Source organism: Malus domestica, chromosome 13 (assembly GCF_042453785.1).
Source record: "Malus domestica chromosome 13, GDT2T_hap1".
Lineage (NCBI taxonomy): Eukaryota > Viridiplantae > Streptophyta > Magnoliopsida > Rosales > Rosaceae > Malus > Malus domestica.
In genome coordinates, this window is record NC_091673.1 from 2,452,502 (window position 1) to 2,474,135 (window position 21,634).

Here is a 21,634-nt window from a genome sequence, read left to right on the forward strand (position 1 = left end):
AATCACAATCCTACACCAACGTCCGATCTAAGATCACCACGACACTCCTTAGGACCTCACGAGCACGGGAATACCAGTTTTAGGTAAGTTCTATTTCGAGAACCCTAGTTTTAAAACACCCCGTGTAATGGCACTGTTCACGAACTTAATTTTGGTTGTGTTTTAGGTTAAACAAAGATCACCACGAGTCTTAGGAAGTTCCAAGGAGGCTCGGAGTGCCTCGTTTGAACAAAATGGACGTCGGGATCGTCGGGTTCGAGTTTGGCCGAAATTGAAGAATTTTGAAAGGTTTGATCTTGTTGTTTTTAGGCCTTAAAACCCTTCCAACGTGATAGTACATGTGAAATGCTTCATTTTGGTATAAAATGCGAAGAAATTGGTTGAAAAACGAAGGAGAATAGTGGATTTGAAAATTTTCCAGAAACCGGCGAACAGCCGCCGGCGACCGGCGACTCGCCGGAGAAGACAGGGAATCTTCCGTCAAGTTTGACGGAATATTCCGACGCCGTTAGTTAACTTTAACGGAAACCGTTAGTTTTTAACGGAATATTCCTAACGCCGTTCACTGTACCGTCAGTGTGCCTGGCACGTGGCTGCGCGTGGGCCGCGCGTAGGTCCGTGCCACGTCAGGCGCGTGGGGGCGCGTGAGGACTCCAAAAATTATTTTAAAAATATGGGGATGATCCTGAGGTTGTGTAGGTCACTGTGGTATATTCATATACCCAATTTGAGCATCGTATGAAGAATGTATTACCTAGTTTGGTTTAGGTGCGTTAATTGTGCGTTAAATGATTGTTTTAAGTTATTTCACTTCTAGGTGGAACTTATAACGAGGACGAGCACATCCAGGGGCGTCAAGGGGGTTACGACCCGGCGACATACCAGTGAGTGGGCATTGCTTTCTATATATATATACCTATATACTCGATTTCCCCAGAAATCAAATTTAAATGAAAAATATATTGAAATGAAATGAAATATGATGTGATTGCCATGCATAGAATGTTATGGATATTATGAACTGTCGTATGATGCATATATGTATGATGGTGCTGTGGACGCACAGGTAAGTATTTAATTACTGTTATGTTGAGGATGATGATATATTGAGCTCATATCCTGCACCATGGTTTAGTGCTTATAGTATTCACCGCATCGCACGCTCGCCTTGGATCCAAGTAGATGCTGGTCGTACAGTCCACGCGGAGTGGGTACGACGGGCCAGTCGTAGAGTGTTAGTGAGATTATGACTGGTGGGTGACCTTAGGTTATTGTATACAGATGATTGATGAGAGAAGCACTAGAGCGAATATTACCATGAGTCGTTCAGACTACATTAGGTGGTTCCGACTTATGTGCAGAAGGCCGGACAGGTCACGCGGAGTGACTCCGGCAGAGAGTGAGATTGATAGATGTTGAGCTCTAGGTTCAATCGTTCAGGGCTATTAGAGGGCCTCCGATTGATTATTTCTTTTACCTGATTATATTATGTTAATGCATTCATACTACACTGTTGAAATTGGCATGGTACATTCTTTATTGAATCTGTTATAAGATTGATGATTGAGACAGTTGAGATATATATGCTATATACTATTTTTCTGGGAAAGTATACAGGTTTTCCAAAAAGGGGTTATAAATGTGGATTTATGAAATGTTTTGGAAAAGCTTTATTTTCGCCCACTCACGTTTTCTGTTTTTCGCCCCTCCAGGTTCTAGTTGATAGTTGAGGCGTTGGTGGCCTACGAGACTGCTTCGGCGTTCTGACAGACTAAATAAATGTAGGATTCACCCGAGGGTGTTGTAAATTAGTTATGTTCCTACTTGACTGCACATAGAATGCTCGGTTGTAAATAACTGCAATTAGTGGTTTTCGTTGACTCGTATTTTATTATTAAATCGTTTCCGCTTGCGTTATGGTTACGTCACACTCACGTGACGGCCATCACGTCCTAGTCTTCGGGTTAGGGTGTGTCAGTTTGGTATCAGAGCATAGGTTGCAGTCCTGTATAACTAATGAGTTCTTCTATTGATTTTGTTATGTTTTCTGTCAGAATTATGCCGCCTCGTAGAGATCCTCGCCGTGCTGCTGAGCCTAATTTCCCCGATATAACTCAGTTAGGGGCAGCAATGGCTCAAGCTTTTCAGGCTAATATCCGTCCTCCTCAGAGAACGCCCGTAGAGACGATGTATAATCTGAAACTGGAAACTTTTGAGGGAAATGAAGGTTATGAAGGGGCAGAAAAGTGGTTGGATCGAATTGAGCAGACCTTTCAAGTGATGCAAAGTCAGGGAAACCTGCCAGCTAATAGATGGGTGGAGACCACCACCTGGTTTTTGGGCCGTGAGCCAGCTGCGTGGTGGATAAATCAGTCGAGGCACATGGCACCTGAAAGGGCAGCCGAATGGGAGGTATTTAAGGAAAATTTTATGAAGAGATTTGTTCCTCCGGAATATATAGATCGCAAGAAACAGGAATTCACCAGTCTGAAGCAGAGGAATATGTCTGCACATGAGTACTACAGGAAGTTTACTGATTTATCCCGTTATGATTCTGATTTAGCGGGTAATCAAGCAGAAATGCTTCGTCGTTTCAAGCTAGGATCTAAGAAGAAGTACAGAACGTTTGCCAATGCACTTCCCTGTGCCGATTATCATGAGTATTTTGAGATTCTGGTCAGGATGGAAGACTCTGATAATCTTCCGGACAGTGAGGATGAAGAGGATAAGGGTAATGGTCAGAAGAAAAATGAGAAAGGTAAAGGTGTTTCCATTCCAGGACCTCGTCAGACGCAGAATTTCAAGAAAAGTGGAATGAGTTCGAGTTCTTCCAGTGGTGGATTTAGTGCCACAGGTCCGAGGAGAGGAGGTGGTAGGTTTGGTAATGGACCTAGATTTTCTGGTCAGAGAGGCTTTGGTGGTACTGGTAGTTCGGGTCCTCCGTTATGTCGCCGTTGTAATTTCCGACATCATGGGGAATGTAGGAGAAGCAGTGGTGCATGCTTTACATGTGGTCAGACAGGACATAGAGCTATGTATTGTCCCCAGAATCAGCAGAGGCCCCAGCAGCCTGTTATGCCAACATCAGCACCGACTCAACAGAACTTTAATTCAGGCAGTTATGGCCAGGGTGGTCGTGGTGGTGCTTATCACTATCAGGGTGATGCTGCTCCTTATGCTCCGGGACAGTATCACTATTCCCAGGATCCTTATTTTCAGAGTGGATATTCTCAGGATCAGGGAGGTTATACTTCATATCCGTCTATGCCAGCTAGCGGATCTCAGTGGTATCAGGGGGGCCAGCCCCAACAGAGCGGAGTTGCTGCTAGTAGTACAGGGTCGTTTAGGCCGCCTGCCCAGACAGGTCAAGGACGTACTCATCAGGGACGAGGTAATCAGAGTGGCAGAGGTCGTGGAGGACGACAGCCAGCTCAGGGACGTGTTAACCACATATCGCTGCAAGATGCTCAGAACCATCCAGACTTGATTATGGGTACGTTGAATGTTCTTGGTCATTTTGCTAAAGTCTTGATTGATTGTGGTGCTACACACTCTGTGATTTCTCATACATTTGCTCAAATGACACAACCTCATCCTTCACCTCTAGGGTTTGATTTAGAGTTTGCTATGCCTAGAGGGGATAAATGTTATGTTGATAGTTTTTACTCTGGGTGTCCAGTGATGGTAGATAATGTCATTATGCCTGCTAATCTTATCCCATTAGACATCGTGGATTTTGATGTGATTTTAGGGGCGGATTGGTTGCATTATAATCGCGCCCATATAGATTGTTACGGGAAATCAGTTACTTTTCTTCGTCCTGGACTACCTGAGGTTACTTTTGTGGGTGAAAGAAGTGGGGTGAGGCATGGTGTTATTTCCGCCATAAGGGCAAAGAAGTTGTTATCCAAGGGTTGTCAGGGATACTTGGCACATGTGGTGTTAAATGATGTTGATTCCGGTAGTGTGGAGGAAGTCGGAGTAGTCAGACACTATCCTGATGTATTTCCAGATGATTTACCTGGGTTGCCTCCAGATAGAGATGTGGAATTTTCGATTGATTTGCTTCCAGGTACGAACCCTATCTCTTTGACTCCTTATAGAATGGCACCAGCGGAATTAAGAGAGTTGAAAATTCAATTGCAAGAGTTAATTGATAAAGGTTTCATTCAGCCTAGTTCTTCACCTTGGGGAGCTCCAGTGTTGTTTGTAAGAAAGAAAGATGGAACTTTGAGATTGTGCATTGATTACAGGCAACTGAATCGGGTGACGATTAAAAACCGTTATCCCTTGCCTCGTATAGATGATTTGTTTGATCAGCTCAAAGGTGCCTGTGTGTTTTCTAAGATCGATTTGAGGTCTGGGTATTATCAATTAAAGATTAAAGATGAGGATGTTCATAAAACAGCTTTCAGGACTCGTTATGGGCATTATGAGTTTTTGGTGATGCCATTTGGATTAACGAACGCTCCTGCAGCTTTCATGAGATTGATGAATGAAGTATTCCAGGAATATCTTGACAAGTTTGTTATTGTTTTTATTGATGACATCCTGGTATATTCTAAGTCGAAATCAGACCATATTCGACATCTTAACTTGGTGTTAAGGAAATTGAGGGAACACCGATTATATGCCAAATTTAGTAAATGTGAATTTTGGCTGGATCAAGTGGCATTTTTGGGACATGTGGTATCAGCTCAGGGAATTCAAGTGGATCCTCAAAAGATAGCAGCAGTGGAAAATTGGGAACAACCTCGAACGGTCACTGAGGTGCGGAGTTTTCTTGGTTTGGCAGGTTATTATAGACGGTTTGTTCAAGACTTTTCTATGATTGCCTTGCCATTAACGAAGTTAACCAGGAAGGATGTTAAGTTTGAGTGGGATGAAAGTTGTGAGCAAAGTTTCCAACAGTTGAAGTATTGCCTTACTCATGCACCTGTGTTAGTACTTCCTGATGATAATGGTAACTTCGAGATCTATAGTGATGCTTCTTTGAATGGTTTGGGTTGTGTTTTGATGCAGCATAGTAGAGTGATTGCCTATGCTTCTAGGCAGTTGAAGACTCATGAAAGAAACTATCCGACTCACGATCTTGAGTTGGCAGCTATTGTGTTTGCTTTGAAGATTTGGAGACACTATCTCTATGGCGAGAAATGTAAGATCTTTACCGATCATAAAAGCCTTCAGTACCTTTTCACTCAGCATGATCTTAATCTTCGTCAGAGAAGATGGTTGGAATTGTTAAGTGATTATGATTGCACGATTGAGTACCATCCGGGTCGTGCAAATGTGGTAGCTGATGCTCTGAGTAGGAAGCCTCAAGGGCGGCTTAATGCTTTGTATACCAGTCGTGTTCCTCTTCTGGCAGAGTTGAGATCTACTGGAGTAGAATTAGAATGGGAAGAGCAAAGTGAAGCTTTTCTTGCCAATTTTCAAGTCAAGCCAATTTTAATTGATCGGGTGCTTGCAGCTCAATCGTTGGATGAAGAAATTCAAGAATTGATCAATTTAAGAAATGAAGGGAAGAAGAAAGATCTCAAGATCCGAGGATCAGATGGTATGCTTATGCAAGAGAACAGGATGTATGTGCCTAATAATGAGGAACTGAAGAAAGAAATCTTGGATGAAGCACATTGTTCGGCTTATGCTATGCACCCAGGAGGAACTAAAATGTATCATACCATTCGACCATTCTACTATTGGCCGGGTATGAAGAGAGAGATTGCGGAGTATGTGAGTAGGTGTATTGTCTGCCAGCAGGTTAAGGCTGAAAGAAAGAAGCCGTTTGGGAGATTGCAACCACTTCCCGTTCCCCAGTGGAAATGGGAGAATATAACGATGGATTTTGTGTATAAGTTGCCACGTACACAAAATGGTTTTGATGGCATTTGGGTGGTTGTAGATCGACTTACCAAATCAGCACATTTTATTCCAGTAAGAGAGAAGTACTCTTTAAATAAGTTGGCTCAGTTATTCATATCGAAGGTTGTAAAGTATCATGGTGTCCCAGTGAATATTATTTCTGATCGAGATCCAAGATTTACTTCTAAGTTTTGGATAGCTTTTCAAGAAGCTTTGGGTACTAGATTGCTTTACAGTACAGCTTATCATCCACAGACAGATGGTCAGTCAGAGAGAACTATTCAGACACTCGAGGATATGTTGAGATCCTCTGTGATGCAATTTGGTGATTTTTGGCATGATCGTTTGGATTTGATGGAGTTTGCCTATAATAATAGTTTTCATTCGAGTATTGGAATGTCTCCATTTGAAGCACTTTATGGTAAAGCTTGCCGTACGCCATTATGTTGGTTAGAGGTTGGTGAAAGAATACTTGAAGGGCCAGAGATTGTGGATGAGACTACTCAGAATATTCAGGTAATTAAATCTAACCTGAAAGTGGCCCAGGATAGACAAAAGAGCCTAGCGGATCGACATACCACGGACAGAATGTATAATGTGGGCGACTATGTTTTTCTGAAATTATCGCCTTGGAGAGGTGTGGTTCGCTTTGGAAAGAAAGGAAAGCTAAGTCCCAGGTACATTGGACCTTATGAGATCACTGAGAGGATTGGTGAAGTTGCTTACAGGTTGGAGCTACCTCCAGAGTTGTCTAAGGTACATAATGTGTTCCATGTCTCGATGCTTCGGCATTATGTGTCAGATCCTTCACATGTGATTCCTCCTCAACCATTGGAAATTAATCCGGACTTGACGTACGATGAGGAACCAGTGACTATACTGGATTGGAAAGATAAGACCTTGAGGAATAAGACCGTGAGCTTGGTGAAAGTATTGTGGAGAAACCATTCAGCTGAAGAAGCTACTTGGGAGACAGAAGATCGGATGAGAGATATGTATCCGAGGTTATTCTATGACTTTTGATGTTCTGGTTAGTGATTGGAATTTCGGGGACGAAATTCTATAAGGAGGGGAGATTGTCACAGCCCGTCCCAGAGTTACTAAATACCGAGGACGTGAAATTACTAAAACGCCCTTAAACGGGATTAAGGTGCGTAAATTTGGTATTTGTTTTACACTAAGATCCTAAACTAGGGTTAGAATTATATTAGTATGTGTTAATTTAATTTGTGTTTGGACTTAGGGTGGGGTCCTACCCCCTAAATCCCTCCCCAAAACCCGTGGGATGTCTCTCTCTCATCTCCCTTCACTCTCTCTCTCTTTCTTCATTTCAGTATCACTCTCTCTCTCTTACTCTCGAACTCTCTCAAGCTCTCGGACAAACACCAAGAGCAATCACAATCCTACACCAACGTCCGATCTAAGATCACCACGACACTCCTTAGGACCTCACGAGCACGGGAATACCAGTTTTAGGTAAGTTCTATTTCGAGAACCCTAGTTTTAAAACACCCCGTGTAATGGCACTGTTCACGAACTTAATTTTGGTTGTGTTTTAGGTTAAACAAAGATCACCACGAGTCTTAGGAAGTTCCAAGGAGGCTCGGAGTGCCTCGTTTGAACAAAATGGACGTCGGGATCGTCGGGTTCGAGTTTGGCCGAAATTGAAGAATTTTGAAAGGTTTGATCTTGTTGTTTTTAGGCCTTAAAACCCTTCCAACGTGATAGTACATGTGAAATGCTTCATTTTGGTATAAAATGCGAAGAAATTGGTTGAAAAACGAAGGAGAATAGTGGATTTGAAAATTTTCCAGAAACCGGCGAACAGCCGCCGGCGACCGGCGACTCGCCGGAGAAGACAGGGAATCTTCCGTCAAGTTTGACGGAATATTCCGACGCCGTTAGTTAACTTTAACGGAAACCGTTAGTTTTTAACGGAATATTCCTGGAATATTCCTAACGCCGTTCACTGTACCGTCAGTGTGCCTGGCACGTGGCTGCGCGTGGGCCGCGCGTAGGTCCGTGCCACGTCAGGCGCGTGGGGGCGCGTGAGGACTCCAAAAATTATTTTAAAAATATGGGGATGATCCTGAGGTTGTGTAGGTCACTGTGGTATATTCATATACCCAATTTGAGCATCGTATGAAGAATGTATTACCTAGTTTGGTTTAGGTGCGTTAATTGTGCGTTAAATGATTGTTTTAAGTTATTTCACTTCTAGGTGGAACTTATAACGAGGACGAGCACATCCAGGGGCGTCAAGGGGGTTACGACCCGGCGACATACCAGTGAGTGGGCATTGCTTTCTATATATATATACCTATATACTCGATTTCCCCAGAAATCAAATTTAAATGAAAAATATATTGAAATGAAATGAAATATGATGTGATTGCCATGCATAGAATGTTATGGATATTATGAACTGTCGTATGATGCATATATGTATGATGGTGCTGTGGACGCACAGGTAAGTATTTAATTACTGTTATGTTGAGGATGATGATATATTGAGCTCATATCCTGCACCATGGTTTAGTGCTTATAGTATTCACCGCATCGCACGCTCGCCTTGGATCCAAGTAGATGCTGGTCGTACAGTCCACGCGGAGTGGGTACGACGGGCCAGTCGTAGAGTGTTAGTGAGATTATGACTGGTGGGTGACCTTAGGTTATTGTATACAGATGATTGATGAGAGAAGCACTAGAGCGAATATTACCATGAGTCGTTCAGACTACATTAGGTGGTTCCGACTTATGTGCAGAAGGCCGGACAGGTCACGCGGAGTGACTCCGGCAGAGAGTGAGATTGATAGATGTTGAGCTCTAGGTTCAATCGTTCAGGGCTATTAGAGGGCCTCCGATTGATTATTTCTTTTACCTGATTATATTATGTTAATGCATTCATACTACACTGTTGAAATTGGCATGGTACATTCTTTATTGAATCTGTTATAAGATTGATGATTGAGACAGTTGAGATATATATGCTATATACTATTTTTCTGGGAAAGTATACAGGTTTTCCAAAAAGGGGTTATAAATGTGGATTTATGAAATGTTTTGGAAAAGCTTTATTTTCGCCCACTCACGTTTTCTGTTTTTCGCCCCTCCAGGTTCTAGTTGATAGTTGAGGCGTTGGTGGCCTACGAGACTGCTTCGGCGTTCTGACAGACTAAATAAATGTAGGATTCACCCGAGGGTGTTGTAAATTAGTTATGTTCCTACTTGACTGCACATAGAATGCTCGGTTGTAAATAACTGCAATTAGTGGTTTTCGTTGACTCGTATTTTATTATTAAATCGTTTCCGCTTGCGTTATGGTTACGTCACACTCACGTGACGGCCAGCACGTCCTAGTCTTCGGGTTAGGGTGTGTCAATCGTGATTTATTATCAATAATTCAAAAACTTATTAAAAACAACGTTCTTCTGCCCCAAAAATACAAATTGCCACCCATGTCATGAAAAAATGGAATAATTTCAAACCTATGTCCACAAAGTGAAAAATATTAATGTGGAAAACTGAACAAATTGAATCGATAAATAAAACAATTCATTCAAAAATCAACAAATACGCAAAAATTTGGACTCAAATTTTGATTAACTTAAAACGACTCCTGCCTCTGCATTCTCATTTCTTCATAGAACCTCTCAATAAACATCTGCGCCCGCAAATCAATGGAAGCTTCTTCTTCGTGGACTTCCCAATCCAGCGGCTCATATAAAGCCACTGCATTGTCATCATTTCCGGTGGTCGGCAGAGCTTCCAACGTGAAATCTCCATCTTCTCCTTCAACTCTCAAGCTGTTGCCCCAACATTTGCAGAGAAAGAACATCGAATACACGTCTCGAAGGCTTTCGTTCTTCATGAGCTGCTTCCTTCTGTGGTAATGAATGAGGGGAGTGTTGGAGGGAGAGAACTGATATTCTCTTACAAACCCATAGTCGTAATTCTTCAGAAGCTTCATCTTCTTTGAATATTGCAACTTCCTAATAAATGAGTTTTCAAATGATAGTTTTCTCACTCTGGCAACGGAGATAAAGACCTTCAGAAGCTTGGAGAGATTCTGAAAAACGGGTAGTCGTCTTTTCGACATTTTTAGTGAAAACTTTGAATTAACAAAAGAGAGACTTACATACAACGAGTCCACTTACCCGACCAACAATCTAGAAATTCAGTCACTCTATCTTTTAGTTGCAGGAAAGTTTGAGTAGGGGTTTGTGAAGGAGGGAGAGAGCATTTTTAAGGAGGCAAAAAGTGGAAGGAAGTGAAAGGAATCTAATTGGTGGTTGGGAGCCAAGCTGTAAAGAGCGGGTATAATGGTCGGTTGCTTCTTCTTGTTGTGTTGTTTAGGGTTTAATATATAAAGGAATAAGCAAACTAGCCGTTGGATTTTGGACCCCGATGGGTTTACTTCCTTCCCTCTATAATTCTATGAGTTTAATTGGACTTTTAAAACCGATCGATCTCACGTTTAAAAGGCTACTTTCTGATGATTTCTATATGTATTTTGATGTTTGCCACGTGATAAGAGAGCGTATGAGGAGCTTTCTGAATTGTGCGATGGCTTTGAGTTTAAGGGCAGTTCAAAAAGGGTTTATTACAAAAATATCCCTCAAGAGAATGTTTACTTATTTGGATTAGAGAAAGTGAAAGAGAAAGAAGAATTGAGAGCAGAATCAGCTTCGTTAGTTGATACAATTCATGATTTTTTCAAGTACTAGATTAATAGTTATAATATGGAATTACGAGTTATTAAACACAAGAGAAGTTAGAATTTTAAATAATTCCAATAAATTACAATAAATGTAGGTAAGTAAACATTTCATATATCCAAAGGGTAAGAGTGAAATTTTACATGCACGAATTTTTTTTTTCTTCTTCCAATTATATGCATGATTACATAGTGAGAATCCTGATTCACAAATGACAAAAACACTCCATAATGTTTAACAATTTTTTTTAATGTTAGAAGAGGTTTCAAGTTCTTGTCATGCATTCATAGACGAATATAACTATATATTATCAATCATGCATCCAAATATGAGAAATTGAACTTCTAAATGTTATTGCACTTCTTGTTTCTTAATTGTTAAACTAATGTATACAATAATACAAAGTTAGTTTACCTTGTTTTGTATTCAAGCATGCATATATACGTACCGTATGGAGTTGGGCATGCAGATCTCAAGTGTTTCTTTCTCCTTACACATTCCTTAATTTTCTATCACCTTCAATTAATTTGCAGTTTGAAGATGCTTTTACAGCTTTGGTGGGTTGTCCGACCCGACTTGATTTGTAATTAGGAGATTGATGGTAAGAGATGAAAACAAGGATAATACTTCCCTCCTGAGAATAAACCCTACATGGACGAGGGAGGAGTCTTGTATGGTTTTTTTATAAGTAAATTGAGTTACTCCCTATTTTGACAATTAGTTTTACAGTAGAAATTCAATTTGCTTCATGATATTAGAGCATGTTATTTCGGGTGTGAAGCACAACGGTCACTCGGGCTCCACGTCATCCCATTTGCGTGGTTCATGTGTTATGCTTAAAAATTCGCCACACGTGAGGGATGTGTTCATAATGAATCCCACATTAATGGTAGGACGAGCCTTGCATGAACTTATAAATAAGTTAAACTATTCCCCATATTATCAATGGATATTATGATAGAATCTCAACTTTATTTAGAAAGTCCTTATTTTCTCTAACGTGACATTATTTTATCATACAAATGTCTTAATCATTTATGTTCATTCTCTTTACTTCATGCAGAGATTGTATTTGAAAAATTTATACGATTTGAAAATTTTCATGCAGAGATTGTATTTGAAAAATTTATACGATTTGAAAATCATTTAACCATCTATATAAATAATAAAAAATTAATAATCACGAGGATGCTACATATTATACGATGAACAGCTAAATGACTCTAAATCAAATGAATTTTCTAAATGGAGCTTTAATGAAAAGGGTTTGGACCAACAAATATTTAACCAAAAACCTCCCAAAATATTATTTAACCAAAAGGGCTCAAAGTTTAATAAAAAATCATCCAAAACTATTGTCCACGGTCCAAACTTACAAACCCAACCCACTACAAATATACACTTCCGTAAATACCCCAAAATGATTTGATATTATCCTGACTTTTCACCAACCTCAAACCAGAACAAAACTGCCATAATAACTCTTTGTCTTCCTATCAAATCGAATTCCCCCGTTTCAAAAACCACCAAATCGAAGTTCAAATCGAAGTTGAAAAAGGAAGCATTCATCGGAACAAAGCCGCCGAAACAAACCGGTGCAAAATGTACCAGAACCTTTGTCGGAACAAACCAGCAAAAAAGATGTGGAAAATGTACTAGAACTTTCAAGTGAACAAACTGGAGAAAAAGACGTGCAAAATGCACCAGAACCATCGTCGAAACAAATCAAAGAAAAACTAACACTGTTTCTGGGAAAAAAAAACTAACACTGTATTTGGAGAAAAAAAAACCAAAACATAAAACAGTTTTTGGAAAAACTAACACTGTTTCTGAAAAAAAAAAAAAAAAAAACTAACACTGTCTCTATAAAAAAAAAAAACCAAAATATAAAATTCTTTCTGGAAAAACAAAAAAATAACACTATTTCTGGAAAAAACTAACACTGTCTCTGAAAAAAAAACCAAAACATAAAATTGTTTATGGAAAAACAAAAAAATAACATTGTTTTTTTTTGAAAAAAACTAACAATGTCTTTGGAAAAAAAAAACCAAAACATAACACTATTTCAAGAAAAATAATCTGATACAGTGTTTGTTTTGTTTGTGTATAAACAAACATTGTATTTGAAAAAAAAAACCAAAATATAACACTGTTTCTAGAAAGAAAAAAACACTATTTCTGGAAAAAAATGTTGGCAAAACTGTATCTGGAAAAAAAAAACATTGTATCTGGAAAAATAACTGAACAAAAAGCTAACAAATCTCAAATTTATTTTCTTGAAAAACAAACGATGAACTTCAGTGAAGAAGAAAAATTGAAAAACAGTACCTCGAATACACTATGTGTCACATCCCTGCCCGGGTCCACCACATCCGGGGGCCCGTTCCACCATCATAGCACGATATTATCCGCTTTGGGCTTACCATTCCCTCACGGTTTTATTTTTGGGAACTCACGAGCAACTTCCCAGTGGGTCACCCACCTAGGAGTACTCTGGTCTTCTTCTCGCTTAACTTCGAAGTTCCTACGGAACCTAAAGCCAGTGACCTCCCAAAATGTCTCATGTTAGGTAGGGATAAGAATATACATTTAAGGATCACTCCCCTGGGCGATGTGGGATGTTACAATCCATCCCCCTTAGGGGCCCGACGTCTTCGTCAGCACACTTCCGGCCAGGGATTGGCTCTGATACCATTTGTCACATCCCGGCACGGGTCCACCACATCCGGGGGCCCGTTCTACCACCGTAGTATGATATTGTCTGCTTGGGCTTACCATTCCTTCACGGTTTTGTTTTTAGGAACTCACAAGCAACTTCTCAGTGGGGCACCCATCCTGGAAGTGCTCTCGCCCCCTTCTCGCTTAACTTCGGAGTTCCTACGGAACCCGAAGCCAGTGAACTCCCAAAAGGCCTCGTGCTAGGTAGGGATGAGAATATATATTTAAGGATCACTCCCATGGGCGATGTGAGATGTTATAATTGTCACACCCCGTCCCGAAATTCATTTATCGGTGATGTAAAATGACAGTTTTATCCTTGGACGGGGAAATTGTAGTGTGTATATGTGACATATTGAGACTTAGAGGTTATTGTGTGGTTTTGGCTTGGTGACCCACGTGGACCACACACATACCACACTTACTCCTTCTCTCTTCCTCTCCGTGCTCTCTCTCGTAGACTCTCTCTCTCTTCTCTCTTGTACGGACGACACCCAAAACCCACTGTAACGTGATAGATCGAGGAAGAAAATGGTACCATTGTGTTCTTAAGGTCCTCGTGAGTTCAAAGGTACCAAATATAGGTAAGATTACCTTTAATTTCATGTAGAACCACAAAGCCCGATTCCATGCATTGTTCATGCAACTTTTATTCTTCAATTTTTAGGGGATTTCAAGCTTGTAGGAAGTTTTAGGAGGTCCCAAGGAGGCTCAGAGTAGTTTGTTTGAAGAATTTGGACGTCGGGATCACGAGAAACGATGAGTTGCAGGTTTGGTCAGAATTTCGAAGCTTCTCCAACGTGATTTCGTGATATTTGAAGCTTCAAACAGGTATAACGTTGTTATACTCATCTCTAGCTTTCCATTGGTGCAAATTTCTCAGAAAATTGTGAAGAAATTAGTGAGAAAACAAAGTTTTTCGAAATCCCCAGTTTTCGGCGACGGCGACGGTCGCGGGGGATTTATGAAAAAGACGACGGAATATTTCGTCAATCCTGACGGAATATTCTGATGCCATCAGTTAGGATTAACGGTGACAGTTGAGTTTTAACGGAATATTCCTAACGGCAATTAGAGAATCCGTCAGGATTCCCTGCTCATGGCCGCGTGTCTTGCAGTGCACTCACCGGCGTGTGGCCGCGCGTGAGGGGTCCAAAAATTAATCTAAAAATTTGGGAATGATCCTGAGGTTGTGTAGGTCATTGTGGTATATTCATATATCCAATTTGAGCTATATTTGAGAAGTTATTAGCTAGTTTTGTCTATGTGCTTTAAAATAATGTTTTTATAGTTAATTCGCATATAGGTGAGACTTATCCCGAGGACGAGCGTATCCAAGGGCGACTCGGGGGCTACGACCCTTCGACTTACCAGTGAGTGGGCTTTTGGTTTTCAATATATATTTATATACTTGATATTTCCCATAAAATATGTTTAAATAAGATTATGCCTTGAATGCCATGCATATAAGTTTATAATTCATATACGAATTGGTATATGATGCATTATATAAAATTGTGGTGCTGTGGACGCTCAGGTAAGTTGATGTGAGTTATGTTTGGTTATGTGAATTATCGATGATGTGAGATGTGATTGAATAACGTTGAGCTCATAAAACTGCACCTAGGGTGCTTGTGATTTAGCCAGAGATATGGCACATGCCTGTTTATAATGTCACCTCCCGCACCATATGCTCATATTGGATCCAATTTAGGTTCACAGTTTTGTCGTACATACCTTTACTATGGTTCCGACTCGTAGGTGATTAGCGATTTATCGCCCAACTATTATGTGAGAGTAGTATTGAGTATAATTCTATTACACCCAGTATTGTCATATAGACATTTTCATTTGGTTTCGACTCTTGTGCAGTATAGTGCCGTATAGGTCATTGTAGTGACTCCGGCTAGATTGACTTTTGAGCTATGAATTCAGCCGTACAGACTACCACAAGGGTTTTGGCTAATATGTTATATTTCTATGAAGTTATTCTCACCTGAATTACATACTCTGTTATATCTTGGTATGGTATACATATGAGTATGATTATGTGAAGCATGTTTTGAATTGATATATTTACATATATATATATATATATATATATATTTATGTATGTGCTTATATTCTAATTCTAGGAAAAATTATATATGTTTTACAGCGAGGGGTTAGTTATGTTGATAAATGAAATGGTTTTGTAAAACATTTGTTTTTGCCCACTCACGTTTTCTGTTTTGCACCCCTCCAAGTTTTAAGTAAGCTTGCTGTTGGTGGCTTGAGGACGTCGGTAGTTCTGACCTATCTAAATAATAGTAGGACATTTCTGGTACTATATAACTAGTACTTGTCCTATTGGACTGCACCTAGACTTATTATGCTTTGATTAGAAGTGTTTACTGTTGTAACTAACTTCTATCACTTCTTGTTTAGTAGTGCACTCTAGTAATTTGGTTTTTAATTATTTGTATATTTCTTATCTCTATTGCTTCCGCACTGTGCACATGGCTACGTCACTCTCACGTGACGGCTAGCATGCCTTGATCTCGATCGGGGTGTGTCGTCGTACCCAGTGCACAAGGCTCCTGCTTTATGCAGGGTCTAGGAGAGGTGAATGTCGGCTCACTATGAAAAATTGAAAAACAGTAGCTCAAATTCTTCCTTTCTTCTTCATCAAATTGAAAGGTTAATAATCAGATGAATGAGAAGGGAAGGGCAGAAATTCACCTTTGGCTTTTTGCCGATGTCGGTGAAAGTGCATATCCCTTGCTCATCTTTACATAGAAGAGAGAGAGTGTGTGAGAAATTTTAGGAGGGATGGAGAGAGAGATGGACAAAATCATATAGTTTTGCTTGTAAGAGATCGTATCCAATTTTCATAGAGATGGAGACGGCTCAAAATTAGGTTTGGGGTCGAAGCTGTGGTTTTTACATAATGATAGAAATGGAGTTGTTATGCGAGATTAGAAAGAAAAATGGAAGGTTTTGAATGTCATGAAAAAATGGGAGAGAGAATTTGAGAGAGATTAACGGACAAAAGCTTGTCGTTAGGGATAAAATCGTAAACTCAATATTTGGGCCATTTTAATTAGACTAATTTAGTATTGGGCTTTATCCTAACCATTAAATAAAATTATTACATGGTTTTTCGTTAAAACTTAAATTTTTAAAACTCTTTTTATTAGTTTTCTTTTTTCTAAAATTATCTTTACATAATGATGCAAAAAATTGAAACAATTTTATTTATGACGTTGCTACATGAAATGATTTTCTTTCCATCGTCTTTCATTTATTCAAGAAAAAAAATAAAGAAAAACTAATGAAAATGGCTTGAAAATTTTGAGTTTTAACGAAAATGACAAAATAAATTGTAAAGTGAATAGTATAACAAGATTAACTTTTTAATGTAAAAATATAATTTTTCGTTAAAATTTATAAAAAATAAAACATGCTTCTACATGAAAATAATCCATGTGTTGACTTCTTATCAACATGGCTCTTCACCCGGATGAAAAGCAATAAAAAAATGGTTCGCCATTGACTATTTCAAAGCATCGGGCTTGACCTCTTGTTGAACCCACACGATACAATTCAACTGCCTTGTTATAGTAGCCGTTGGCCAGTTTACATCTATGGTATAATATTTGTACATGGGTATCTTTTTTATTAATTTTTTTATTCCTCAAATGTTTATTAATTTCATACAATTTCCTCTACGATTCGCATCAACATTTCTTTTTATTTTTGGATTCAAGGGTTATACACACATTTTCAATTTTAGATGTCTATGACTAGTAATAAAATAAAATAATAACTTCGTTCATAATAATTGGAAAGAAAGAATAAAAATTGACTAGCGTGATCTGATCATATATGACAATGTATAGCAATAAAGTAATTCAAATAAAATTTCATTAAGAATAATTAGAAAGTAAGTACAATTTGACTAGTGCGGCCTGACCGTATCCGATGATGTATATCAATATAGTAAATAATTCACCATAACCAGATTTTCTTATCTGCACGTTGGTTCAAAATTTGACTAGTGCGGCCCAATCGTATCCAACAATGTATAGCAACACAGTAAATAATTCACCATGATAAGATTTTCTTATCCGCACGTTGGTTTACGCTTCTTCCACTCCTTTCTATAAATGCTTAAAATTGCGAGATTCGATTATTATTGTCAAGGTTTGTACACTAAGCAATTATATTTGCACATGTTCCATTTTTTGTGAAGAAAAGAAAGGCATGCTTTACAAAAATGAATTTTGCCATCAAGAGGAATAATATTAAGCGAAAATAATTTTCATTTTTGAAAATCAAATGAATATAATTTTAAATCAACGGCTGGGAGAAGAGATCAAAGAGGTAAAGTTCAAACCGGAGGGTGGTTGAGGGCAAAGGCGCACTCAAAAACGACGCATCACCCGGGAAACCTCAGCGGTGCGGAAAACACACCAAGCGCGCACATTAGCAGTCACCAAAAAGAAAAGGAAAAAAGAAAAAAAAATCCAGAGTATATATAACCCGAACGTTAAAACGCCCTCTCTCGGAGTCTCTCAATTCGCTCTCATCGTATATAAACTTACGTTTCCCGGCGAGTTGCGAGAGAAAACCAAAACAGTAACAACAAACCCAATAGAAAAATTCTCCCTTTTTCCCAGAAAATCCCGAGATTTTCCGAGAAAATCAGAGGAGGCGCGAGAAACAGAGAAGGAGAGCTGTGATCTGAGAGTGGCTCTCTTTGGTCTGAGTTTCCGATAAATGGTGTATATAGGCGGGTCGGAGGAGGAAGAGAGAGTGGCGGCGAAGTCCATGGCGATGGGTTCCGAGAGGACGAAGGCTCTGCACAATTTCAACTTGCCGTGGGATTTGAAGTGGGGGAACCAGAGGCACCTGCGGTGCCAGAAGGAGAGCTCCGAGGCCGGCGGGAGTGGTGGGGAAGGGTCGGAGGCTAATCGGCGATCGTCGGCTCAGAGGATGGAGAGCTCTCCGGCGGTGACTCGGCGGAGGGATTTGGAGTTCGAGAAGCGGAAGTTTCGGGCCCCGAGGCCGAGGATCGAAAACGACGACGCGGAGGAAGGGATCGATGCGTTTAGGCAGAAGCTCATGTTTGATCTCAAGACGGCGGCGGATAAGATGAAAGACGCGATTTTGAGGGAGGAGGAGGTGGCAGTGGCGGGGGCGGCTGCTTATACTGACGTGGCGGCGGCAGAGGAGGATGTTGAGATGGCGGAGGTTGGCGAATCGGAACCTCCGGTGGCGCCGGAGCCAGAGCCGCCGGAGGCGAGGCCGTGGAATCTGAGGACGAGGAGGGCGGCTTGCAAGGCTCCAATGGGCGGCGGCGGCGCTAAGGTGGTGAGAATCGAGGAAAAGAAGGCGAATTACTCGCCGTTGAGGAGTGAGGGTAACAATGGCGTGAAGTCGCCGAGGCTGGTGAGAGGGGCTTCGGTTTCGGGTCCAGAGAAGAATAAGGAGGAGGAGAGGCCCAAATTCTCGTTGACGCTCACCAAGAAGGAGATCGAGGAAGATTTCATGAAGATGCTCGGCCACCGCCCTCTCCGACGCCCAAAGAGGCGGCCAAGAAATGTTCAGAAGCAATTGGATGTACGTCAAATTCCCAAATTCATAAATCGTGACCCTCCTCTTAGTTTCTTGACTTCTTCCCTCTCGGCCATTCTGTTTGTTTATCAAATTAACTGACGGCGGTTGTTCTTGTTGCAGGGTTTGTTTCCCGGTACGTGGTTGACGGAGGTCTCGGCGGAGACGTACAAGGTTCCTGAGTTCCCTGAAAATACAAAGGTGATTGCTTTCTTCTGACTTCTCTCTCATAACTTCAAAAGTCTTCGTCTTCAAACTTTTCATTGATTTGAATATTTGATCAACACTGAGTCACTGAAGAAATTGGGCTCTCTAAATAATGCAATTATCCCCAAATTTAGCTGATATTTTCTTGGGGTTTTCAAACTTTCATGAGTTATGAAGATTACGGAATTCAAAGTTCCCGCTTTTCTTTCTTTCCCAAATTTTCAAATCACAACTTTGTTCAGTGCTGAACTGTTTGCTCATTCTTTTTTGCAGAGGTAGCGATCCGGGCAAACGCGGGCTTATGTGGAAAGTTTCAAGGCTCTTGTTTATTTCTGACTGCTGCTGCTGCTGCTTGCAAAGAGGGTATGCCCATACACACATACACATTGGAGTTTTGATGAAACGTATCAAATCCCCTGTTACTGCTGAACGTTCAGTTGCTTTGGAACACTAATTTTGTTTGTTAATTATAATTCATCTTCCTTTCTTTTTCTGAATAAAATGTAAATAAGGGAAATCTGGCCGGATTCTATTATATCGAAAATAACATTTGTGGTCTGAGCTAGGTTTTTCCTTTTCGGTGACTGTCTAGTATAATATCAGTTGCATTTGATCTCAGTGTTCCCATTGTTCATCTTTGTTTTCGTTTTCTTTTCGGGTGCATGCTTGGCCACATACTACTTGACAATTTTGAATCTTTTACTGTTCTCTTCATTTACACCATCTTTGAAACAAGTGAATGAAAGAGAAGAGTGGCTAGGGAATTAATTGTTTGTATGGAAATGGACTTGTATATTTCCTTCTTTTCTGTACATTGTAAAATATTAAACGAGCATGTTCTTTCGAATGTAATTGAACTTCTGACCTAAATGCAAGTCTAATGACTTGTTTTGAGGTCTCCGTTTCATGGAAGTAGCGTAGCTTCAAGGCGGTAGGTTGTACCGGAAGCAACACTTGGTTGCTCCTACTTCTTGCCTGTGTTTTGGTTTTTGCTGTTAATCTTCACAGTTCTGCCCTGTCCTGCTCAACTACCTCTATTCAAAACATCGTTGTTTCACTTAACTAGTAGTATTAATCTTCATAATTCTGCAATCTTTTCATTTCTTTTTTTGTTTCGTTTTGGTACAGATGCAGTAATGCTGATTGCCATCACATTCACACTACAAATTTCTGCAACAATGATTTGTAATACAGTAACACTTCCTTGGTCATTGTTTAGCGGAGTCAATTGTTCAAGATTTTATCTGCTGAATAATGTAGATTTTATGAATTTTTTATGAATATAATGTTTGTCTTTTGCATCCTGTCCTTCTGGTGTGAGATGGATAATGTTTGTTTTCTTCTTTTGTTTATTGCCTATTGGAAGCAGGCATGCTACTGTTTAAAGTCAATCCTTCGCACTTAATTTGGCTTGTTCAAAACTGAAAACTTCCATCAAACCCTAAACAGTTGGAAGTTCTGTACGTTGGTGACCATTGATCAACGTCTCGTGATCAATGATCTTAGCATTCATTGTTGCATTGTAACATTGATTCGAGACTTCACGGTGATATCTGGGGCGCAGAGAAGTCTCTCTCTTGCTCCCTGGTCTGACTTTTTCCTGTCCTGGGATTTCCCTAGCCATAGCCTACTCGTTTGTTTGACTTCCACTTTGACTCGTGAGTTTTGTTCCCGGAACTGGATGACCTGTTATTCTTTTGGCAGAAAACCTCCAAGGCTGCTGTTTGACTAGGCAACTTATCGTTGCCGTGACTGCGCGTTCGCGTACTGTTGTTGGCTTTGGGTTCTCAGTTTCAAATTTCCAGTTGCTCAACTGTTGAGGCCCAACCCAGTTTGTGCCTCCAGTCCAGTAAATCTTGCTCTCAACATTTAAGGGGCCTTTTGCAGCCCATGATGGCAGCAGAACGTTGCGCTCGAGTGTGCCCGTCACACAGTCATATTCCTGTTTTGACGATAAAATATACCATGTGTGTCTAGTTGCCATTTTTTGAGCTTGAACTTCCTCTCTCCTTGTTGCCGCGACCTTTTCTTGTTGCCACTGTCTGTAGCTGTTTTGGTTAATGAAGTTACTATTTGCCGGAAGAACAACGAGCCATCGCTTGGAAAGTACAAGAGAGGCATCCCAAATCTTCATACATTACACAGAGAAACAAACCATTTTGACAAGACGATATTTTATTCTAAATTACTCTAATTCACGTGGAATTTGAATTTGAATTTCGACGAAATGAGACAGACACCTTCCCTACTCAATTACCTAACTCACTACTACAACTATTTTCAAAAGAGGAAAAAGAGAGTCAAATTTACTTATTTGGTAATTTGAAAAAGAATAAAAAAGCAGAAAAGAAAGAAAGGGATGTGACAGTGAAAGAAAGATACCTTGTTCATCTTTCTCCACTCTACTTTTCACCCTTCCAACCATCAAATTTACCCATCACCGTAAAAAAAATTCTTCAATTTACAGAGTATGAATATTATCACATGGTACCTAATAATACAAGATTGCAGACAGCTAATTTCATCTGTAC

At 40.1% G+C, this 21,634-nt stretch overlaps 3 protein-coding genes across 4 annotated transcripts; 2 read left to right on the forward strand and 1 right to left on the reverse strand.

Moving 5' to 3' along the window:
• On the forward strand, positions 1 to 9,100 carry LOC139190723 (uncharacterized). Its single transcript, XM_070811178.1, has 7 exons — positions 1 to 83; positions 167 to 288; positions 818 to 884; positions 1,713 to 1,781; positions 2,055 to 3,493; positions 8,084 to 8,150; positions 8,979 to 9,100. The coding sequence occupies exons 5-7, from the start codon at positions 2,059 to 2,061 to the stop codon at positions 8,983 to 8,985; spliced, it is 1,509 nt and encodes a 502-aa protein (XP_070667279.1). The 5' UTR covers positions 1 to 83; positions 167 to 288; positions 818 to 884; positions 1,713 to 1,781; positions 2,055 to 2,058; the 3' UTR covers positions 8,986 to 9,100.
• Positions 9,101 to 9,241: 141 nt separating this feature from the next.
• Positions 9,242 to 10,100, reverse strand: LOC103414404 (uncharacterized). The gene has a single exon (XM_008352792.3). The coding sequence runs from the start codon at positions 9,959 to 9,961 to the stop codon at positions 9,470 to 9,472; it is 492 nt and encodes a 163-aa protein (XP_008351014.2). The 5' UTR covers positions 9,962 to 10,100; the 3' UTR covers positions 9,242 to 9,469.
• Positions 10,101 to 17,708: 7,608 nt separating this feature from the next.
• LOC103451638 (uncharacterized) lies at positions 17,709 to 20,407 on the forward strand. Of its 2 annotated transcripts, XR_003767965.2 has the most exons (4): positions 17,709 to 18,902; positions 19,020 to 19,097; positions 19,377 to 19,466; positions 20,232 to 20,407. XR_003767965.2 is itself a non-coding variant. In XM_008391054.4 (3 exons), the coding sequence occupies exons 1-3, from the start codon at positions 18,060 to 18,062 to the stop codon at positions 19,380 to 19,382; spliced, it is 927 nt and encodes a 308-aa protein (XP_008389276.2). In that variant the 5' UTR covers positions 17,709 to 18,059; the 3' UTR covers positions 19,383 to 19,721. The 2 variants fall into 2 exon arrangements, 1 of the variants encoding a protein (XP_008389276.2); XM_008391054.4 differs by lacking the exon at positions 20,232 to 20,407 and having other exon boundaries at positions 19,377 to 19,721.
• The last annotated feature ends 1,227 nt before the right edge of the window (positions 20,408 to 21,634 follow it).

What these genes read in the sequence shown, in the direction of transcription:
- LOC103451638 (XM_008391054.4), top strand. Translation starts at nt 18,060, where the DNA reads ATGGTGTATATAGGCGGGTCGGAGGAGGAAGAGAGAGTGGCGGCGAAG. An exon ending in ATGTTCAGAAGCAATTGGAT is followed by an intron (nt 18,903 to 19,019) that starts GTACGTCAAATT and finishes TTCTTGTTGCAG; the next exon opens with GGTTTGTTTCCCGGTACGTG.
- LOC103414404 (XM_008352792.3), bottom strand. Translation starts at nt 9,961, where the DNA reads ATGTCGAAAAGACGACTACCCGTTTTTCAGAATCTCTCCAAGCTTCTG.
- LOC139190723 (XM_070811178.1), top strand. Translation starts at nt 2,059, where the DNA reads ATGCCGCCTCGTAGAGATCCTCGCCGTGCTGCTGAGCCTAATTTCCCC. An exon ending in CCATCCAGACTTGATTATGG is followed by an intron (nt 3,494 to 8,083) that starts GTACGTTGAATG and finishes TTTCACTTCTAG; the next exon opens with GTGGAACTTATAACGAGGAC.